We start from the raw sequence: 23,747 nt of genomic DNA, 5'->3' as shown, positions 1-23,747 counted from the left end.
GAACATTTAGAGCCTCAGATATCAAATACTATGTAGAGAATACCAAATACAGATAGATGAAACCTTAAGAATCCAATCTCCTGGACCTGACAGAAATATAAAACAGTAAAATTTTCCTACCACGTATTAAATATACAGCAATCAGATAATTATAAGAAAGGTAGTTTTGGTAACAGAACAGATTCACTCATATTAATAAAAGTAAATCATGCATTACTTGATCATTAATATTGGCTAACCACTGGGTTAAATGTTTTACACATCAGTTTTAATCATATTTACAATTAGTGACTTGAAATTAGTACTTGCTAAGTAAAATCTGCATTTATCATCTCTATATTACTGATGAGAAAAATCTGAAGTTAGACAACAGTAACAGTCAAAGGTATACTGATTTATTTATATATATGGTAAGTTATTATGTATACTCTCTTGAGTGTACACACTTAAGACAAAAATAAATTTTCAGGAAAAAAGGTAGATACTTATGGTATTTACTTTCTAAAGATTTATTTGCTTTAAAGGCAGAGTTACAGAGAAAGGAGGAGCAGAGAGAGCACAAGTGAAAGAAAGAAATATTGAGATCTTCATTTGGCTGATTCACTCCCCAGAGAGATATCATGCCCAGGGCTGAGCCAGGTTAAAGCCAGGTGCATTAGCAAACAGCTAGGTCATATGCAGATCAACAGGGACTCAAACTAGAGTTCTAATATGGGATACCGGTGGTGAAGGCATCAGGTTAAAACTGCCCCACCAAAATACCAGCCACGATACTTCTTACAGAAAAATAATAACCATACATATTTCAAGGTGAATTTTTAAAAAGCACAAGAAAATAATTTTGAACTATAATTATACTCTTTACAAGGAATTCCAAGAGCAAATGCCACAAAAGAAATCTGTAATATATTTGAATATATAAAAACCAAAAATATCTGCATAGCAAAATATATCACCACCAAGTTACATATACAAAATAAGTGGGTAATAGTTTTTCAATATGAAGTACAAAGTTTTACTCCCTCCAACATAAGAATTGATGCTGATGGAATCCCCACAATGTTGAATAAGCTATTACAATATGATTCAAAAAAAAAAAAAATCACCATGGCTGCCACTCCCCCACTTTCCTCATGCTCCTGATGTCATGACACTTCAGACTCCCCAAAAACTCCAGTCACCAAATTCCTGGAGCTCTCTGCCCTTTCCTAGAAAACTCCACTCAAAGCAACACCCTCTATGCCTTCAGGTCACATAAAGGGATGAACTGTTCAACCTGGAGTCAGGCCACATGCCCTGCTGGGTATGTACTTTCACTTTGTTAATAACTCTTAGCCCTCTGCTAGTAGCCTTCATCTACATCTTGTCTCATCCTTAAATTACTTGGTGTGCTGCAGACAAGAGCCTGTATCCCTCTGCCTTTCGACAAAAACACAAGATGAAAAAATATTCACAATCACAAATGGAAGATTTTAACATTTATCTTCAGCTCTAAGTAAAACAAAGATTCATGAATATTCATGTTAACACCAAAATTAACAAGTTTAATCATGATGTTATGAGTTTACTCAACAGAAACACAGGATTAAAACAAGTTTATTTTTGTACAGAATTTGAAATCCATAGTTTTCTCATAAAATACTAACATAAGTATCCTTGTATGCACTTGTGCCCATGTACAGCTCAGTACTCAACAATTCTACATTGTTACATAGGGTGATGCCTGTGATGTATTAGGCTTTCATTCCTATCCTAACATTGTTTCTTTGATAACAGTACATCCTTGCATTCAAAAGGCCCTTCTCCAGCTAAGCTGCAAGAGCTGGAAGACACAATGTGGCTTCCTGAGTGAACTTCAGAAGACCTCAAACAGCATTACAATCTAATTTTCAAGCAAAACAACACTCCCACCAGAGACCTGACAGTCATTAATCACCATGATAATCATGGGAAGAGACCATAAGTGGACCACAAGAGGTGGTTCACCTCTGACAATTAGGCCTCTCCCCGAAAAACAATGAATATTCCTCTTCCTAGTTTCTGCTGCCCCAATAACTGACGCCTCAACTACCAGTAGGCTAACAAGCTGATTTGAAAGCAATAGCTCCTGTTTCTTCTATTCTCTGGTCACTAAATAAATGCTTTCGTGTTTTCATAGTTTTCTTACTGTTCTGCAACACCTAATAGGGGAAAAAAAATTAATTCCTGTATGGGGCAGCTGGAACTGATCAATTGCATTGCATATGAACTCTGGGACAAACAGACCAATGAAACAGGAAAGGAAATTCAGAAATTACTGGAGAAATAACAACAAGCATCATTGGGATAAATGAAAACTAACTACATCCATATGATAAAAAGCAAAATACCTGATCATTCAATATATACTAAATTGTAGACGCATCCAATTCTTAAATATGAAAGTGTCAAATGTCATATGAATGTTGTTTCCTGAGAAATCACATTACCTTTTGTTTTTCCAGAACTAACGACAAAAGGTCACCTGTCAAATATTCCTATGCGAAATCAATCTCCTCAGAGTATGAGACTTTGGCTTACCTGCCAAGTGTTTTCAGATACCAAAACACGGATGCTGCCAAGAGCTGTCAACCCTTCCTCCCACCCATAATTACACAAAGCTTAAAAAACTATGCATATTTAGGGATATACACCTGAACTAATAAAAAGGAAAAGTATCAACTTTAGGATGATTACTGCTTTGAAGGGAGTAATGACACAGGTGAGACAGAAAGCGAGTTGTACACGTACGGCTGATTGTACATCTTAAAAAGATTCACTGCAAAATCCCAAATAATTATGAAATGTTCTTAAGTGCTGATTCAACAGGATTGGAAATGAGGTGGGAGTGGAGCTACATTCTGTGGCTCTAGTCAATTTACGTGTGAGGCTAATCCCACCTGGCCACAGATCATTCTTCAAATCAACCCTCAGGTCTAAACAAAATTGGCTGATTTACGCAACTTGTGGTGTTTGACATCTGCTATATGACTAAACAGTTCACAAATAAAAAATAAAAGTAAAGTTCAGAGAACTTCCAGCAACTTTCAGAAGGCACTACCAAGCAGGTGGTAATGAATAATCCCGCTCTTACTGGCATCTACAGCTTGAGGCTATCATCTTGTGACACATCAAAATACATGAAAATAACAATGGCATTGGGGGCCCAGCACAATGGATCAACTGGCTAAATCCTCGTCTTGCATACACTGGGATCCCATGTGGGTGCTGGGTCACGTCCCAGTTGTTCTACTTCTCATCCAGCTCCTTGCTTGTGACCTGTGAAAGCACAGGAAGATGGCCCAAAGCCTTGTGACTCTGCACCTGTGCGACAGACCCAGAAGAAGCTCCTGGCTCCTGGTTTCAGTTCGACTCAGCTTCGGCCGCTGCTGCCACTTGAGCAGTGAATTATTGAACGAAAGATCTTTCTCTCCTTCTCTCTATAAATCTGCCTTTCCAATATAAAATAAATCGTTTTTTAGAAAATGAAATTAGAGACCAAAGGAAAAAATGTCATGACAGTAACTTCAATTCTTGCAGAATCATTTTATATGGAATTACTAATATTTTCATTTTATCATTAAGTCCCTAAAAGTTAATAAATCAATGTAATCCAAACCTCTTCATCTGTCATTGAAGAGACACTCCTGAGGGATATTTTTTCACTTGTTCTCATGCTATAAAAAAATGGGATAACATGAATTAAAAAAAATTAAAATTTAGTAATTTAGGACAATACTTTGGTTAACTTAAGTAAATGATGTCACATAAATAAGAAAAAACTCTGCCTTAAAAACACCTCTCTAGATATGAAGAAGTGGATTTAGGAAGTGAGCATTAAACACAGAATACAATATCCAAGAAGGCCAAGAGTGGATATGTTCTGTATTCCATCATTTTTCCCAGCATTTAGAAATGCTACTGGCACATAAAGTCTCTAATAAGTATCTGCCAAATGACAAAACCGATGTGTTTCCTTTTTGTCACTCATGTGTTGGTTACTCAGTGGTGCGTTTTTTCATGGTGCTGTAATTTGTTGTTGTTGTTGTTCTAACTCATACCAGTTGTTGACCTTGTTTCATGGCTTCTCAATTATGGAAATGTATAGTGATGGAGTACTGGGGTCTATCATACACAGATTTGGGGGAATAATGGAACATGCATCCCTGTTTTCAGACGAAAGAGATTCCCAATGAAACTGCTGGATATATGTAGACAATGGGATGCTGGACTGTCTGGTACATTATCTGTACCAACAGTGTTGGGGTACACTTAAATAAGAGACTAATAGTATTATGATTCCCTATGAAGGACTACACTATTTTAGTAAAACAGGGAAAAATCTGTCAGGGGGTGGGAGTTTGGGCGGAATCCCAGCCTATACAAAATCGTACCACATAATTCAAAATTTAAAATAAAAATATGTTTAAAAATTTTTTTTCACCTGGTGACCTAATACCAGTACATCAGAATACTCTAAGGGATATAAAGATAAAATCAGACTATCTTGTCTTTCAGGGTATCAAAAAATCTGGGGACTATAGATAATTTATATACTAATATAAATTATATAATCAATAAGTTGATATATTTAAATATTTCTGATGGGAAGACAGATGTGATCACCCAGAAAAAAAAACATATAATCAGGAATGATACACAAAGACTGTGCAATGTGAAAAATCATTGAGGTGGCATGGATAATAAAACATATATAAGGCAGTATGCAAACACATTAAAGAGAACGCTCAAGGAAGAAGTCCCAAAACAATGTGAATTCTTAGACTTTTTTTTAAGTGTTAGCACTGCCACATTCTTTGTTGGGAGATTTATTTTTTGAAAGACAAACAGAGAGGAGAAAATACAGAGAGAGGTCTTCCATTTAACAGCTCACTCCCTGCAACAGCCAAGTGTGGGCCCAGGTCAAACCCAGAAGCCCGAATCTCCATCCTGGTCTCCTTCATGAATAACAAGGGCAAAAGTACACACTCCATCTATTGACTTCCAGGTACACTAAGCAGGAAACTGGATTAGCAACAGAGAAGGCAGGACTCAAACTAATGGTCTGATATAGAATACCAAGTGGTAGCCTAACCCACTCTGCAATAATGCTGTCCCCAAATTCTGAGTCTCACATGATAAAAGTTTGCTGTGCGGCCCTGGACTCAGATGGCAAAGAGCAGGAGGTATTAGGAGATGAATATTCTAAGGAGAAAGATTTATACAGACACAGGAAAGAACAAGGGTTGAAAATGTTTCAAGCAACCCAGCACTACAAATTTCAGGAACAAGAGAACATAGTTAGAATGAGATAGAAAAGGTATAGAGAAGCCAGACTATGAAGCTCCTTATATATATCAGGTTAAGAAATTTGACTATAAAAATTAAGAATTTTAAGAAAGTAATTTTATCATCTTGAATTTGCTAAGGATTCTGTGATGGTAAGGTAAGAAGAAAAAAGACTAGCTGACGGTACTTTTTAAATGGTTAAGTCCAAAAGTGACTACAGGGATGAGTGTTTGCACAGTGCTTAAGATATCAATTGGTACACCAGTATCCCTCATTAAAATACAAAGGAATGGGTCCCCGCCTTCTCTTGCAATGACCATCAGGATCACTCCAGAAACCCCTCAAAACAAACAAATCTAGAATAGACAGAGAACAAGGAAAGCTTAGAATCAGACAGGAAATAGTCAGCGTGGATGCACTTATACCTCACTAGGTGGGTCACAAAGATTAGTTACTCCTCACTAGGGTATTGAAGATTTCTCTGCACACCCCTCCTAAAACCGTTCACCTAAACTGTTGACATATGTCTTGTTAGAGTTATAGAAAAACAGCCAGGTTCAGCAAAATCATGCTTCAACGCTATAAACTGCTAAATACTAAAATTAAAATAGACACGAGACAGCTGAATAGTAACCTATAGCCATTTTAAGGTGTATAGAACCCGGCTGTATATAAACTAAAATTGAAATGTCAATGAAGAAGTCACAGGATGTGGTTAAGAACTTGCATTCTTTTTTTTAACATATTGGTTACTCAATACCATGTCAATTAATTCCATAACGTTGTAAATTTGTTACTGATGTTATGTAGGGGCTTTTAATTGATTGGGATGATACTCTGCCAGCTCTACCTTCAGACCAGAGATGGTCTCCCCAAGAAACCGTTGAACTTATCTGGACAATAAGATGCTGGACTTTATGCTCAATTGAATCTGAACTGGCAAAGCAACAAGGTGGAGGAATCTACCATGGGGGGAGGGGTGGGAGGAATCCCAATGCCTATAAAACTGAGTCACATAATGCAATGTAATCAATTAAAAAAATGTCATAAAAAATACAAATAATGGAGGCCTGGCTCTACCTCCAATTCCAATTTCCCGCTATCGTGCATTCTGGGAGGCAAGAGGCAATGGTTCCAGTATTGGGATTCCTGCCACCCACGTGGGAGATCTGGTGGGTGAGCCCAGCTCCTGGTACTTGAAAAGTGAATTATTAAGTAGGAGAACTCTTTTGCTGTCTCAAATAGTAATAAAACCTAGCCTTTCAATAGCATGCTTAAAATGCTAAAGGTCAAAGAAAGGTAAACAGCTTGAACAATAATGAAGCAATGGAAAGAGACTTAGAAGCTTTTTAAGTAGAACCAATGGGGTTTGGAGTTGTTAAAATGGCTCTGATGCTCCTAATTTGTGTGGATGGACTGTGTAATGTGAATACAGGGCATATGTATAGGTATACATGAACTAACAGAACACTGAAAGATAGGGATGGAGAAGCCTATGGTTTACTGGAAAGAGCTAGGCAAAATACATAATATAGGTAACACATGCATGAGAAAGGAGGATAGAAGTAAGTGAATGGGAAAGCAGGTATAGGGCTTTCATCAACTGCTTATTTGATCTAGGAGACCTGGGTTTTTCCCTGTCTGCTTTAGAAAAAATCTTCATGAAAATGAATGTCAATGTAATATGTTTCGAAAATGGACTTGCAAATATGAGAATAATTTGAGGATAAAGGAAATCAATACAGGTCTAGGAACTGCCAGAGATGAACCTTCAAAGTGTTCATTATTTTCTTTAACGCGTACACTCCAAAAATGCATACTCCAACACAAATTGCATTAAGCACATCAATTTTTTTTTAACAAAGGGCTGTAATCATTAAGATGGCACCTCATTCTAAGATAATACATGATGAGCACATTACTAAAATGATATATGTATCTACATTTGTTATATCTAGGAGCAACATCAGGTTCTGTTTTTAAATTTGCTTTGCTTTTTAATTGCAAAATTCCTTTACCATATAAATGACAATTTACATTAACTATCATTTTTATGTGTGTCTCAGGCATTGTAGTAGATACTTTAAATTCCCACTTACTCTTTCCAAACTCTAAAAAATAAACATTATCCTGATTAAACACAGAGGAATCATATAGAAATTAAGTAGTCTACGATAACAGCCAATAGTAAAAAAGCTAGAATATAATCCTGAATGTCCAACTATCAGGCCCATCCTACATTATATTGTATTATTGATTCAAAAGTACAAAATATATATATCTTATATTTGAATACATTATAAATTTAAGGGAAATTTGCGTTTTTTACTGACTTATCATGTGATTCTTTTGAACTAACATCTTCACTTATAATTTCTGTTTCTTCTTCCTTCAAGGAAAGAAAGACGTAAAATTAGGGTAACTGATTTCTTTAAAAATCCAAATATCCCAGTTATTCACATAATCATTGCTCTCAGTGACAGCATGCATCTTGATGTTATTTTTATTTCTTTTCCTTTGACACTTATTCATGAATGACCAGATTAAAGGAAAAGGAGGTACAGTCGGTGATTGACAAAACAAACAAAAAGCAAGAGATAACCTGGAAACAGATCCAGATGGAATGCAGGAGAGCACCCAGGGCAGCAGTAAGTCCAAGGAATGTAGAAAGTCATGTCACAAAGAACAAAGTAAACGCTCTTTATCCCAAGACAAAAATCAGACTATCTGTTGCTGGGAAATCAACACAAAGTCAGATTCACTGAAAGCATCCTTTTGTCCAGGTATTCTATTACCTCAACGTTCTTGTTAAATTAACCAGCATTTTTTACTGGCAAATACAAAAACTGTAAGATGAAAAAGAAAATCAAAGCTTTCTTTTGAATTCTAACTTAGAGAGAATATATTTTTATACCTCAAGAATGTCAAATTCTTCTTCAAGCTCTTCTAAAGAAACTTCTTCTTCTATGTTGAAAGAACACAGTGAACAAGAGATGATTTAAAGCACTGAGATAACACATGTGGAATTTTAGAAGTATTTTTAAAAACTGACTTCTCACCTCCATTCTTACTTACTCCAATAAACTTTAAACATAGTTTTAAGCTAGATTTTAATGTACTGTTTTGGATGAATTCTTATTCAAAAACTTCCAGCTGTTTTTACCCAAGCCCAAACCCTTTATTCCTTTGAAGATCTGGTTTTCAATCAATCTTTTTGTTTCTTATGATTCTCTTTCCTTGTGAATCAGGACAGTTAGGAGTAGTACTAGGGTGTTAATACTTGCATTGATACAACTGAAGGGAGAAAGGTCTAAAAAATTTTAACTCCAACAGATATTTACAAACTGCTCAAATACTAGAGCATTTTAATAAAAATAGAATGGTAAATATTGACATAGCAAATATATATAGCAAAAAATGAAAAGCATGTTATTTGTACGAACATTTAGACGAATCTGAAACCCTGTATTTATAGCTTTTTGGAAAATCAACAATATATTACATTGTGAAAACCTGGAGCATTTTATTATGTTATCATATAATATACATTAAATATACATGTAGTAGATCACATTACATTTACACAAGTAAATTTATTAATGTTCATTTGTATAACTAGCCACTTTTAAAGCTTTGTAGCTTAACAATTTACCTTTTGTGGTTTTGTGGTATGACATGTTAAACAGGGTGGCTTCCACTTGAGCTTTCTCATATAGTTGTAACAGGATGACAGCTGAGGGTGCAGCTACCTTGCTTACTTAGTGTTTAACCATGAATTGGAATGGCTTCAACAACTAGGAACTAACCAAGCATCTCTCTACTTAGCCTCTTATCTGGTTAGCTTGTGCTTTCTCACACAGTGCAAGACTCGGGTAGACGATCTTTTTCATTTTAAGTGTTCATTCACTTACTTTCATCCACTTGAAAAGCACATTGACAGAGAGACAGCGAATGAGCACACAAAATGTTCCAGCGACTGGTTTGTTCCCCAAATGCCAACATCCAGATACCCAGTGATGCGCCAGACCAAAGCCTGGAGCTCAGAATTTCATCTGCATCTCCGACACTAATAGATCCTTAAGACTCTGCTACCTTCCAGGATGCAATAGCAGGAAGTTGGATTGGTAACAGAATAGTTAACAAGTGAGCTAGCACTCTGATAATGAGTTGTGGGTGTCCTAGGGAGCAGCTGTGTCACAGTGCCCAACCTTAGATTAATTTATTAAGAGCTGATCAGTTTCCACAGAGGATCCAATTTCAAGCTACCTAGAAGGAAAGCTGCAAGGCATCTCTGACGCACTGGATTACTACACAACATCAATTTTGTTAAAAACTGTTGGACAAAATCAGAAACCAAAACAGATTCAAGGGAGTGGAAGAACAGATTTCCATCTTTTAGTAGAGGAATGACGTGTGTATAAAAAGGAAGATGTTACTGGTGGATTGGAGCAAAAACTATCTCAGTGATTATATAAACTGAACTTGTTAAGGAATGAATTGATAAGAAAGTATAAACTTGACATTCATGAAGATTTTATGAACATTTTATTTAGATTCATAAATCTGATTTTCAATAAATCCACATATTTAAAATGTATCTGTATTTCAAAGCCTAACATTGGCCAAATGATCACGTGTGCTTTAGTGAATTCAGTTGTGCCCCTGAACCAGCAGCCTGAGCATCACCTGGGAACTTGTCAGACTCCGCCTAAGACTGAACAAATCAGACATGCAGAGAGACACTTACGAACATTCAAGTCTACAACGACATTCCTCAAACTTGGGATTCGAAGAAACGTGGGAAACATGAAATACTTTCCTCCCAACTCTGGTGGCAGAGGATTCTGGTTTTATTATTAGATCTTAGGCAATTTAAAAACTATGTATGTTCAGGGGAATTCCTGTCTTTTGGTACAAATAGGGAAATGCTTATCTTATAGTTTTTCATCAAACTGAAAATATCAGAAAACAAGAGTGCAAAGAATTTTAAAACAGAGAAGCACCAGATATACTTAATGAGTTATAAGGAAAAACATGAAAAATTGCTATTGTTTAGGAAATACTTAAATATTTGATATTCCTTGCGAGTTGCTACAATTTACATCTATAGATAAAATTAAAGAAAATGCAAAAACAAAATTATCTTTCAAGAATAAAATTGCATAATCATACCATTTTCTTCTAAAAATATGTTCAATTCATTCAGCGTTTCCTGTCTGTTTCTTCTTAATGTATCATTCATCCTTATGATCTAAATTATAAAACAAATTAAAATATCTATAAGAAAAGTCTTTTTAAAAAATCAAGTAAGTTCAACATTAACCATCACTTTATTTGGAACACTTAATTTTACTTTGTTGAATGAAATATTGCCTATTTCTACTACCAAAATGCAAATCAATTGAAATGGAAAAAGACAAATTTTAGTCTTTATCTGTCTTAAATATCAATAATCTAGCTGTAAGGGCTACCCATAAAATTATATGAATTATATTTGAGTGTTTCAATCCCTTATAAATAAAAATTTCACTTAGGGCACAACTTGAAACTTCACTTTTGTTTCCACAAAGCAGCAGATACAAGCTCAACTTAAAACTGAAACCCATGGTTTTCTTCTTACAATTTTCCTAGTCCATGTGGAACTTAAACCAAAATTACACTGACTTTAGTGTAGAAAAGGGCAAAAAAACCTTCTACTCATCTGGGATGGTTCACTGCAGCACCATCCCATGGACTCTAAGCGTGTGAGTCTCAACAACTCCCTAGTCAACTTTCTCCACCTGTTACTACAACAGCATTACCACCCCTCCCCCTTTCACTCAAATTGCCTAAATTTTTCAAGGGAGCCTTAGGACTTGCTCTTTTATAAACCTCATTTCCTGCTTCTGATCCGGCACCCTGCCCATGTGCCTGGGAGGGCAACAGAGGATGTCCCAAGTGCCTGAGCCCCTGCCATCCATTTGGGAACCCCAGAAGCAGCTCCTGGCTTTCACCTGGCCCAGTGCTGGCCACTGCAGCCATCCTGAAAGTGAACCAGCACATGAAGATCTGCCTCTCTCTCTCTCCTCTCCCCCACCCCCTCAAATACCTAGATAAACCTTAAAAAATGTTGAAGGCTTCCCACAGCCCTATGTGGGAAAAATTCCCAAATACCTATGAGATTCTTTCTTAAGGTACTACCTCTCTAATCAACATTTACTCGATTCCCTGTAACATTAATTCATTGACACATGCTGTTTTTTCTGCTTTTCTTCTAGAGAATCCCTTTTTAAGATTCAGCTTAGTAATTTCTTCCACAGGCTTCTCCAAGTTTGGAGTAGTACCCATCTCTACTTCCACAGTATATGGTGTATGTTACAAGTTTATATGCACTATAACTTATATTGCAATTATTTTGTTTTCTTTAGAGAGAGCAAAATGTCTTTGTATTCAGTCCTGGGCATGACATTCAATAAGTGTCACTGAAAAACAAAGAAATGAATATATAACTGACAAGACATGAAGGTGTTTCTATGGTAATTTTGAGTACAATTTGAGCAGCATGGAAGAAATCTATTCTCCTACCCAATTTAAAAGATTTTATTAAAAAGTGAGCTGGCAGTCTTTTAATGGTTAATAGTAATGTAGATATAATTCACTCAGAAGAGGTCATTCCATGTCTGCTAATGAATATTCAGTACAAAACAGGAAAGAAAAGAAATTACAACCGCTACTAACAATTGTGCTTCTAAATATCAAGTTTAGGATATCTTAATTTCAAAAATGAAATGGATTTCTCGAACAGTAGAATGAAGGTCTTCTAAATCCTTGCTTGTTGTTAACTGAAATGGCAGGTTATGGCAAAAACAAACAAAAAATCCAAACAACAAAAACAGAAGAAAAACAAGGACAGGTTTCAAGAAATGGATTTTAGCTAGATGGCTAACTCTGACATTGATGAGGCGGGGTTCTCCAGGTGGGTCTAATAGAGTACTAAAATAGTTGCATACACACAGGTAAACCTTGTAACCACTCCCGGTTTCTATGTTCTCACAAAACCGGCTGGGTAACCTGCAACGTTCTTTTTACCCCATAGGAACCTACCACATTAGCTTACCTGTGCCCCAACTCCACAAACATTCTGAGGTCACTGCTGGCAGCCAATGTGGCAACTTAGGTTAGGCTACTGATCAACGTGTGGGTGCCCTGCAGTAGGTAGGAACTATGAGTCTGGTTTTCTTTAGGGTAACCTAAGTCTATTCAGCAGTTCTGACAGGTCCTTTCCATCCTCCAAAGACGAGGAATTTTGCAAAAGTTTATTGAGAATAAAAGTAAACAGGTAAGCCAAGCTTGAAGAGGAAAGAATGGAGAGTGTTTGTATTCTAGTTAAGAAATTCAGGCAGCAGTGGTATTGCCTCCAATTCCTCCAACCCAAGTTTAAAAAAAAAACTCTGGTAACATCATGAATAGCCAATATGTGTTACAAAAATCCGTCCATCTTAAGTCAGGCCTTACACGCCTCAGTACATTAAATATCGAAGACCCTGTAGGCACAACTCCATTCCCGGCGAACACCGCAACAGGCGGGCAGGCCTCACCTCGGTGGTATCGCTGTGGCTATGGCCGAGCAGGGGTAACTCAGCACCCACAGTCCTCCTTCCCAAACATGGAGGAAGAAACGCGTGAGGACGGGTAAGGCTCTCTCAGCCGGGCCCTTCCCTCCGAGGGACAGTCTCCCACCCGGCAGCAGCTGTTACCTCCTTCCTGGGAGCCACCGCATCCCCGTCGCCGCCGCCCGTTCCGGCCATCTTGGCCGGCAGTGAGCGGTGCTGGGGCCCTGCAAAGGATTGTGGGGGATGGGCGGGCGCTGCGTGGTTTCCAAGTCGGCTGGCGCCAGCGACGCCCTTAACAACCACGTGCACCCTGCTCGCCGAAGGGCCCCCAGCTCGGTTCCTTCTGCTTCTCCAGTTTCTGGAAAACCAAGTTGCCCAGAGCTGATCTGCTGCGGGAGCCCATTACAGCAGTGTCAGGGACTGTTTGGGGTCTTGACTGTTAATCCACAGGGTCCGCCTGTTTCTCACGGCAGCCATGGGAAGGATGTGTGAGAACACGAGCTTGCATTACTCACAGTGGAACCTTAAACCTTAACTTTGTTTCAAAGATTAAGTGAAGCACCTGTTTTGCATTTCTCGCAAATAGGTGGTTAATACGTGATGTGGTTACTAACCTGATTTGGAAGAACTCAGGTCTGGAAAGAAAACATGAACTCCATCATCTCTGAGGCCATAGGAGGACCAATGCAGGCTGTAATGTTACTACACGATTCTTCCTGGGCTATGCTACAGATGATGCAAATTTAACCATTCTTTACACCTGGTTTCTCTTCCCTCATTATAGCTAATCAATTAAATAGATTTCCAGGTAGCTGTCCCACGGAATACAAAGGGTTTAATGAGGGGGATAAGACCAGGAGGCATGGGCCACCTGCAGAATTCCAGGCATCAAAATCAGTACCATTTCACACAGAGTCTTAGGAATTTAAAAATAATCCTCAAAATTTCCACAATATGGTGTGAGTGTAGACATCGTAGCCATTTAAACAAGTTTCACTTTACATAACAATTATTAAGAATCATTTTGCAGCTTTTCGAAAATTAAGCATTCTGGTGGTCCTGTGGGACCTGAAGGGGACACAATTATCTCTTGACAAAAAAAAAAAAAATTAAATCTGTCTACATTCTGACAAATTTTGACCCCAAAGTCCAGTAATTTTTAAGTCAACATATATAATGAGCTTTGTTTTCTCAACGCCCCACCTATCCTCCCATTCAATTTTATTTTTTTTTTAAAGATTTATTTATTTTTATTGGAATGGCAGGTACACAGAGACAGAGAGGAAGATCTTCCGTCTGATGCTTCACTCCCCAAGTGGCCGCAACAGCCAGATCTGAGTCAACCCGAAGCCAGGAGCCTGGAGCTTCTTCCAGGTATCCCACACGGGTGCAAGGTCCCAAGGCTTTGGGCTATCCTCGACTGCTTTCCCGGGCCACAAGTAGGGAGCTGGATGGGAACTGGATTCACTGGAATTATAACTGGCACCCATATGGGATCTAGGACTTCAGCTGCTATGCCATTGCGCTGGGTTCCCTGTTTAAAAAAGACTGGTCGCTTCTTTTGGACATGCCAGCTAAGTCGGTGTGATGTATGCCTTCCCCCTGCCCTGCGCTGACTATAAAATAAAATTAATGAATCAAGACTTGTTTTCAATGTGGAGGCAATAACTATTATGAGAGGTGATCTGCAGTGTAGAATGAATGGTCTATATTAGTTTATTTAAGTTGTCTACAATTTCTGAAACTTTTTTCAATAAACAAAGCCAATAGGTTTTCATTTACAAAATAATAATTAGATACATGATTGATACAAACACAGTTTAAAAACAGACTCATTTCCTGACCTAGCCAATTTATCTAGTAAGGGATCTTGTTGTAAGGAGTCATGTTGTTTCTGGGAGATGGGTTAAATGATGAATAAATGGGCGGCCATGAACACATCCTTTAATTTCACTGCCAAACTGATGCTTCATTTTGTAGATAATATCTTGGATGTCCTCTTTCGGTAAGTACATGGGTAACTGTCTGGATAGGCGCACTGCTTCTCCCTGTGAAGAGAGTCATATACACTTTTACTGTGATATATATTTGTCTTATATATCTAATATCTGTATTTTACTGTGATATATATGTATGTGTGTATATGTGTGTATATATATACACACATATACACACACTGGGAAGCAAAACCATGTTATTCGAGTCAGAAAGAAGAAGGAAAATTGACTATATTGTTTATTCACACTGAAATATTCATGAGCAGCAACTATTCTGTAGGATATGGTAGTGAACAAAAGAACAAAATCCCTCTTTCTGTGACAAAGAGATAAAACTTTAGTAAATGATACATAAAATTAAACTGGGCAGCATATCATAAAATGATGTGTGACTGTTTGAAAGGCAGAGAGAGGCAAGAAGCAAGCGTGAGCAACAGAGCGTGAGAGAGCTTTTCCATCCCCTCCCTCACTCCTCAAACGGCCACGAGAGCCATTACTGAGCCAGGCTGAACCCAGGAACCAGGAACTCCAGCAAGTTCCACGCTCCATGTGAGTATCAGGAGTCCAGGCACTTAAGCCATCACCTACTACCATGTTTTTAGAACTCTGTCATGCTCTCAGATGTTATGCTAAGGATTCATGAGGGTTTACCACAACCAGTCTATGATGTGAAACCTTCACTGGAGTTTTTTTAACAGTGTTTCTGTTATTCCAATAACAGATAATACAGAAAAAATTTACTATTTTAACACTGTTTATTATTTTACTAAGAAATAATCTAGTAATGTGTACCTCTAAATAACTTATTACTTTGCGAGGTCTACATTCAAATATTTCCTTTGCATTTTTGTATAATATGGCATTAAGAATTTCTTTCAAATCCATTACTCCATAGAAAGGGAGACAATTAGCCATTCCTTCTATTTCCAAGTGGTTTTTAGCAATGGAATCTCCTGGAAAAAAAAACACGCATATAGATATAGTTAGATTATTTTAAATTATATTCCAGACTATATCCATTAAAAACAACATCACTGCTAAAACATTTAGTGACCCTTCAGTAGAATTTAATACAGCCAGGACAAAGTTTTGTTCCTTAGTTGGCAAACAAATAGTACTTTTCCAATTTCCCGTAGGATTTCACATTAAGTCATAACTGCTCATTGACACCACATGTGCTTTATATAATTAAATTTAATCTGTTACTGTTGATCTGCTCCTTACATTTGTTTAGAACATTTCTTTGGAGAGAAAATGGAGTCCCATGACATTTATTAAAACAAAACTGGTATAAGTGTTTAAACAACTGCTGCTCTTCAGGTTGCAGTCCAGTATTTGAGTAGCTAATGTAAAGCCTTAAATTATGTCTGTGATTATTTTAATAAATTACAAAAAGTCACATGGTAACTCATTGACATAAAAAAATGAAACATTAATTTTTGCTGAAAATATTTCATTAGGACAATGTTTCAAACTTACAAATTATCACTCCAACTGCTTTAAATAGTATAATAATTAAAATTACCTTTGTGATGGAATGTACAACTTAGGCGTACAACCCATAAGAACATATACTCAAATTTAACATGATATTGGAAAATAGCAGAGATTTGTCAACTTGGTACATGTGGGACAATGTTCTTACTATGGAAGTATACACCATGCTTAAATCAGGCCAATGAACCAAAAAAGGTCCAATTTTAAAGATCCAATCCCTGATTTGTTCCCAGCTGCAGACTAGTTCCTTAACCTTAATGGCAGATGCAATGGTTTCAGAACCAACAGCAGCAGTTTTCCTATTTTCCTCAGGAAGCAACTGGAGAATAATAATATATCATCAAACACTAAGGGATAAGATGCAGAGTTGAATAAAGGACGACAACATTTTGAGTTTCAAAAGCAAAATTTAACTGATACTGAAAATAGATAGTCAAAGAAGTAGAATATTCTAATTCACTCCTCTTACCAAAAAATCAGTCTAAGACTGCTCATTACTGTTACTTACAACTTTTCGTGATTAGATGAGAAGTCCAATATTAACCACAGTTGCCCTAGAAAATTATATACATTTCACAAAATCACTTGTGTAAATGAGTAGAAAATATGCCAAAAAATGACAAAATTAAGCAAATCTTTGAATTTGAAAAATTTAGGTACAGAAAGCACAGAACCATTTGGAATTACGTAAGCATTCAAGGAGTTTCCATATATAATGTTGTGAAATGCTCCCCAATTTTCAGGGAAAATGTCAAATGAGTAAGTAGTTTGACAAGTTTCACTTCCTAAAACACAGAATTCTCCACAGTTCTTAGTTTCACCTTTGGAATTTTTCTTTCCTTCTCAGTGGCAGCAATAAACTTTCAAATGCTTTTTTCCTTATCCAAAGATGTTTTGTAACAACTGGCCAACTACTTAGTAAAAGTCAGTATAATGCAACAAAATTCTCACCAAGAGTGAGAACTGGGACGTTAGAGAAAGGAATAGGGTCTGTGGAAGGCACTGTGGCACAAAGGATTAAGCTGCTGCTTGGGTTGCCTGCATCCTAATTAGGAGTTTCTGGGATGGAGGCTCAGAGGCTCACTTCTGCTTCCCATAGAGCTTTCTATTAACGCACTTGGGAGGCAGTAAACATGAGGTGCCTGTTACCCATGTTGTGACTGGAAAATGATCCTGGTTCCTGGGTTCAGCCTGGCTCAGCTGGAGCTATGGTGGGTGTTTGAGGAATGAGGAAATGGATGGGAAAAGAGCGCTCTTGCTTTCTCCCTCTCTTTCAAAAAGAGTGGGAAAGGGGAAAGACAAAATGTAAAGGAAGAAAACGTGAATAAAATTAGCTTGATCTGTTACTGATGAAGTAAACAATGTCCAAGGTAATCTAAGTAAAGTTAATTCCAACCAAATCAAGTCAGCTTGCAGATGACTGTCTTAGTCATCATTGGTGTCATGTGAAGTACCTAGCATTCAGCCATGTAGAGGCCATTCATTATTTACAAGCTTCGAGCTGAAAGCATCTGCCAGAAACATACCAGGTACCTCAAACATAAATGTCTTCTCAGGACACATGAAACAATTATCCTATTTAAAAATTGCTGATTTTCATGGAAAAAGAAATGGCACCTGCCACCAATATAAAATAGCTAATCGGAAAAGACACCTTTCTGCATAAACATACATATTCCTTGCTTTACATGTCAAATACAACAACAACAACAACAAAATGCTATGAGCCTTGAGAAGAAAGACTTATAGGAGGATTAAAAGAAATGTCTATAAGTCAATTAATTCAGAGCTGGGGATGGTAAGAAAATAGAGTATTTGAACATCCCCTACTGCCAAACACTATGATTACTGACGTTACCTTGTTTAGTGCTCATAGAAACTCATCAAGTGAATATCTCAGCTTTAACAGGAAGGCAATTTAACAAATTAACAGGTATGCTCTGTAAGGCAGATTGTATGGGTCCAAACCTGGTTCTATTACTAATTGCTGTTCCACTCCACCCCCAGGAAAACTCCTTGCCCCTAAAATATGGATATTTGTGGCCACTATTGTGGCACAGTAGGTTAAGCAGCTACCTGAAATGCCAGCAACCCATACAGGTGCCTAGCTGCTCCACTTCCAATCCAGCACCCTGCGAATGCACCTAAGAAAGCACAGGATGGTCAAGGCTTGAATCCCGATACCCACACGGGAGACCAGGATGAAAATTCCTATTTGCCTGGACTAGCCCCAGCCATTGTGGCCATCTGGGGATTAAACCAGCAGATGCAGGATCTTTCTCTTTGACTCACCCATTCCTCTGTAACTCTACCTTTCAAATAAATAAATACTATTTTTTAAAATAGGGCGTTTATAATAGTGCCGAAATGAATGAAGTATTTTAATTAAGAGTATTAATGCCTTTAATAGTTAGAACCCTGTACATAATTGTGTAACAATTGTTATGGCTGAGGAAATAGTGAGGCAACTTTCTTTCTCCCAAATTGTTTTCAAAAGCCAGAGTTGGGATTCAGTTCATTCACTGCACTCCAAGTCTAAATCCCTAGAACTGAGGTATGAAGCACCTGCTGTATGTTTAGCCAGTTCCAAGCTTTTATATATTTTTTTAAGACTTTCTTGTCTCAGTAAATATTCCTTTAAAGATTATCAATGCTTTTTTCAGCTGGACTTTGTTCTTTTACACTTTACATATCACAAGTGCAGGGGGAGGATGGGTTTGGGAGTTATATCTCATGGTGTCACTGTGTCCCCTTAATACCAGGTTAAGAGAAAGCAACTGGAAAACACCAACTGAGGAAGCAAGGGTAGAAAGCAGTGTAGTACCTAAAAAAAGAAATGGATTTTTCCCCTAACTATACAATGAAGTCCATACTAAGAAATGAGGACCATCAGTCTTTTAGTAAATCTGTTAAATCAAATCACTCACTTTCCCAATAATAAGAATGCTAAAGTCACATGTCTATTTGGTGAAACTTGTTAAGGCTTTTGAAGAAGCAAGAAATTATTTTTGTTAGGCCTTTTCAGTATCACACTATTTCTGTATCATCATCTAAAAGAGTATTTTGATAAGTGTAATCAAAGCAGGCAGGAAGTCTGAATTTTGTGCTAAAAGGTGGCAAAAATTTCAATAAAGCCACCTATTTGACTAGTTTTGAAAATGAAATGCAAGGTGTTGGACTGACAGGGAAACTGTGGGCACCTCTCTGATGGGCTGCAGCTTCTACTGGTTAACATGATAACCAGGGCTGAGGATGGCTGGACAGGTGGAGAACCTTCCAGCATAAGTGTGGGATGGATAGTGGGGTTGGTTGGACTGAGCTAGGCTGTAGCACCCAACTATGTGTTTGAGTCAAATGGGATGCAAGACTGACTGGACCAGTCTGCTGTACATACCAGCATGTGCAAGAACCGTGGCTGCGGGCGGCCTGGTGGGAGTATTTAACTAGGTATTATGGGAGTGTTTGACTAGGCTGCAGTTCCTGCTGGTATGGGAGGGCTGAGTATGTGGTAGACAGGGTTAGGATGTGCTGCAACATCCACTGGATTGCATATGAGAAGCACTGGGGACAGAACTGACAGGGTGACTGCAACCACCAGTGTATGCATAAGCTAATGTGGTTGACAGACTGAGCCGGACTCCGCACATGCAGGAATCAGGTTGGGGTCACCTCTGGAGAGGTTTCTTTGGGGACTTCCCCAATTGGGCCTCTGAATTCAAAAACTCCAACCACAGGGAAAATCATAGGATATAGTCTCTCAGAACTGAGTCTCCTTGGTTGCTGAACTCTGTGCAGTGGATAGCATATCCAGATGTACATGGGAGACACAGCAGTCATTGAGGCTTGTAGAGAACATCCAGTACCATGGATGGCAGAACAAAATGGACAACTCTCCCAGCCAAGCTTTGACAGCAAATATCTAGGCAAGTGAACTCTAAGGTGGACAACGTCAACTAATGGACCTTGGAAGCATTTCCTCAACCTTAGAGCAAAAAAAATCAACAGCATCTCAGAACTATCAAAACCACTTAAGCAATACCCTTAAAACATGCTCCACATCCGGTAACCTACGATGACATCAAGTAGCACTCCCCATCCCCAGGTACAGATGTAGTTAGGCTGCTGGGAGCAGCCCTCTAGCTTTCTCTCCATGCTACCCCCAATACAAGAAGAAAAAAAAATCAAAAGCAATTGTCTCATTTACATTCCCCCATTCCTTGACCCTTCCCACCCTAATCAGTGGTCCTTACGGGTATATGTCCTTCTCAACTACGTAAACATCATTAAAATTTATATGTGTGTGTGTGTATATATATATATATACACACACATATATACATACATATATATATATATGTATATATATACATATATATATATATGAAAAGATGCCAAACTTACTTGTTTCGGGCAGAGATGGTCTTTAAAATGTGTGATTACATAGCCAAAAGTAGCTTTATTAGTGAGACAAAAATACATCATGATTTCTATAAACTACAAAACCACAAGTCAGGAAACAGTAAACTACATTCTCATACCTGGTATCAGCTTTATCTTGAAACCATTTGCTATAAGACGAGGATCGGACAGATAAGTTGATCCGTCATATCTCTGGTCATCTGCTGTCATTTTACATAAAACCTCTAAATAATGAGATCCACTAAAAAGACTGAAAAAGAAATTATGGCCCTTTAAGTTAAACACACAGAATGGAAGAAGAGTCACAAGTTAATCCAATGAACCTTTGGAAATAGTTATCTTTAACTAAAATATGAAGTATCTAAGTATCCTTGTGAGAAAATATTCCCATTAACATTTCATAAAAGTCCTATTGTATAGAGTGTACAGAAAGGAGGAAGAACAAATTATATCTTCTAGAATATCACTCAATGTGAAATTAAAAATTCTCTTAAAAATACTATACAGATGAAATCTTTAAATAATGCCATTTCATACCTTTACAACATATTAATGACAATGATAATACAGTGTTAAGTTATTCAAGTGATGTATCCTTCCAAATTTTCCAATGATCGTGATGTTTTCTTCAGTAACAAAAAGACAGACATATGTATTTTTCTCCCAGGGACTTATACATTTATTAGTTCAGTTTACGATAGTTTCTTTCAGTCTTTTGCATGACATATTTGACAAAACTGGTATAGGGGAATGATTCTGAATGGTGCAGTCCCTAAACAAAAATTATCGAGGGCAGAAACCAACCTTTCGTGTTGGTTTAGGTTTGGCCAGGGTGTTTCATACAACAGCCATCATAAAATGTCTCTTGGAGGTGACATGTAAATAATTACCATTCTTGCCATTCAATCAATATCTGAATGCCTATGAAACGGTAGCCAGTTCACATGTACCAAAAAATACTATTCCATATTTCATTATAGGAAGATATACTACTTCATTAAAATCCCATAATTATTGAAAAAGCAAATGAATAAACGATGTCTTCACTGATAGCTTTAAGTGGATGATGATTCCATGGCTATGAGAACACAAAGAATAGAGCTTTGGCCATATTCAGTGTCCTCCGTCTCATTTAGCCAACATTCTAACACTCATTCTGAGCTGGTAGTGGTGGTTGAAATGACCATACAGCACAACGGACAGTGCAGGTGCCACAGTCATACAATCCAGACCAAAATCTTGACTACATTTGCTTAATACCTTTTTGATTTTATGAAATTAAATAACCATCCTGTGTTTGTTTCCTCATTTATGAAATATAAATGACAGTATCTACCTTTTAACTTTACTGTAAGTGCAAATCACAAAAGGATATACCATATTACATAGTGAACAGTCAATAAGCATTAACCATCATCATTGTTACTGGGAGCACTTCGTACTTTATACATGTCTAAACAGGCGATAATAAAAAATTTAAGAGGCACATACAAATGTGTGGATCTTGCAGATATACTTTAACTTTTAAAGCTAAATACAAAGACATTTTTGGGACAATGAGGAATAATTCCAAGAAATTATTGCATCAGATATGGAAAAGATACTGTGGTTAGGTAAGAAAACAGAAGCGCGAAAGACTGAGATGGAACTGTTCTAATTTAACGAGGAAAAGAAAAAAAAATACACGTAGATACAGGACAGCTAAAGAAATGTGGAAAAATTTAACTGTTCATAAAGACATTCTATTTTGATATATGCTTGAAAAATGTTGAGAGTTATAGAATAAAAGATGATCATGGCAGTGTAACCTCAGAATTATCCTACTGAAATCACTAACATACAGAAAATTTTATTAAATGCAGAAGTGAAACACATAGAATATTGTGAAGTTATTTATGAACAAGAAATTCCTTTAAATATCAGAAATAACATTTTACAAATATTTCTTTCAAAACTTTCACTCTTTATCTTCAATTTCTAATCAGTTATGAATGAATGTTTTTAGAATTAAAATGTTATATTACTCCTACATACCTCTCTGTTAAAATAATAGGCTTTTCCAGTGGCTCTGCAGGAAGTTTATGATTTTCAAGAAGTCTTTTAAACAGCAGGGCTTCCTCTACTCTATATGGATTCAGTAACATCACCTCTGTTTTAGATGTCATTAGCCAGGCATCAGGAAAGTTGAGATTGTGGAGCAAGCAAAGTTCATCTTTGTCTTCAAAGTCCAATTTATTTTGTTTCTCAAAATTTATTTTTAAGTTTTTCATAGAGAAAGGGATAGGTACTGTTTTAATACTCTCACTCCTTTTTTTTTCAACCTGATGCTGAAAGAGTTCATCAAGTTTTGGTTGATTAGATAATGATGCTTTCAACTTGTGCTTCTGTGCCAAATGCCATGCACTGGTAGGTTTCATTTTTTTTCTGCCATCTTTTAATGGTATTTGTGATTCCTGTTCAAGGGCTCTTTTCATTTGATTATTGTATCGTTCCAAGTCTTTTGTAGCTTTATCTTCATATCTAGAGACAGATATAAAACAGAACTAATGAGGTCATAATCAGAAATACATTAATGATCAGAAGCAGATGTATTACCAAAAAAAAATATGAAAAGCTGGCATTCCAGGCACTGTGATGACAACAAACTGCGTACTGGACTAATCCCCTTACATTTAACAAATTCTGAACAAAACCCAATATCAACAAAATAAAATAGGCACTGAAGAACACCCAAAAGCTAGTAGAGATTAAAATGGCTTTGATCTTTGGGGGGAAAAAAGAGATGCACACTTATACAGCTTTCATTCAGAGGGAGTCCCCAACATTAAGCGGAATTGGGTAACCAGAACTCAAGTGAGGAAGCTGCACTGTTTTCAGCCTAAGTCACCAAAACACAGAGCTACTTGTTTCCAGAACAAATAGAACTTGAGAGAGA

The 23,747-nt window shown here is 37.2% G+C and overlaps 1 protein-coding gene across 2 annotated transcripts in view; it reads right to left on the bottom strand.

Moving 5' to 3' along the window:
* Window positions 1-14,592: 14,592 nt before the first annotated feature.
* PMS1 (PMS1 homolog 1, mismatch repair system component) overlaps window positions 14,593-23,747 on the bottom strand; it is a 90,890-nt gene continuing 81,735 nt past the window's right edge. For both annotated transcript variants that reach the window (XM_058664725.1, XM_058664726.1), the window contains 4 exons: window positions 22,847-23,332; window positions 20,932-21,062; window positions 15,689-15,849; window positions 14,593-14,947 (listed from right to left, as the gene is read on the bottom strand). In XM_058664725.1, coding sequence (XP_058520708.1) covers window positions 14,783-14,947; window positions 15,689-15,849; window positions 20,932-21,062; window positions 22,847-23,332 — 943 coding nt within the window. In that variant the 3' untranslated portion in view covers window positions 14,593-14,782. The remainder of the gene's footprint in view (window positions 14,948-15,688; window positions 15,850-20,931; window positions 21,063-22,846; window positions 23,333-23,747) is intronic.

This window comes from Ochotona princeps, chromosome 5 (genome assembly GCF_030435755.1).
Source record: "Ochotona princeps isolate mOchPri1 chromosome 5, mOchPri1.hap1, whole genome shotgun sequence".
NCBI classification, from domain to species: Eukaryota; Metazoa; Chordata; class Mammalia; order Lagomorpha; family Ochotonidae; genus Ochotona; species Ochotona princeps.
The sequence above is the reverse complement of the archived record's forward strand: the minus strand, read 5'-3'. Positions and strand labels throughout refer to the sequence as shown.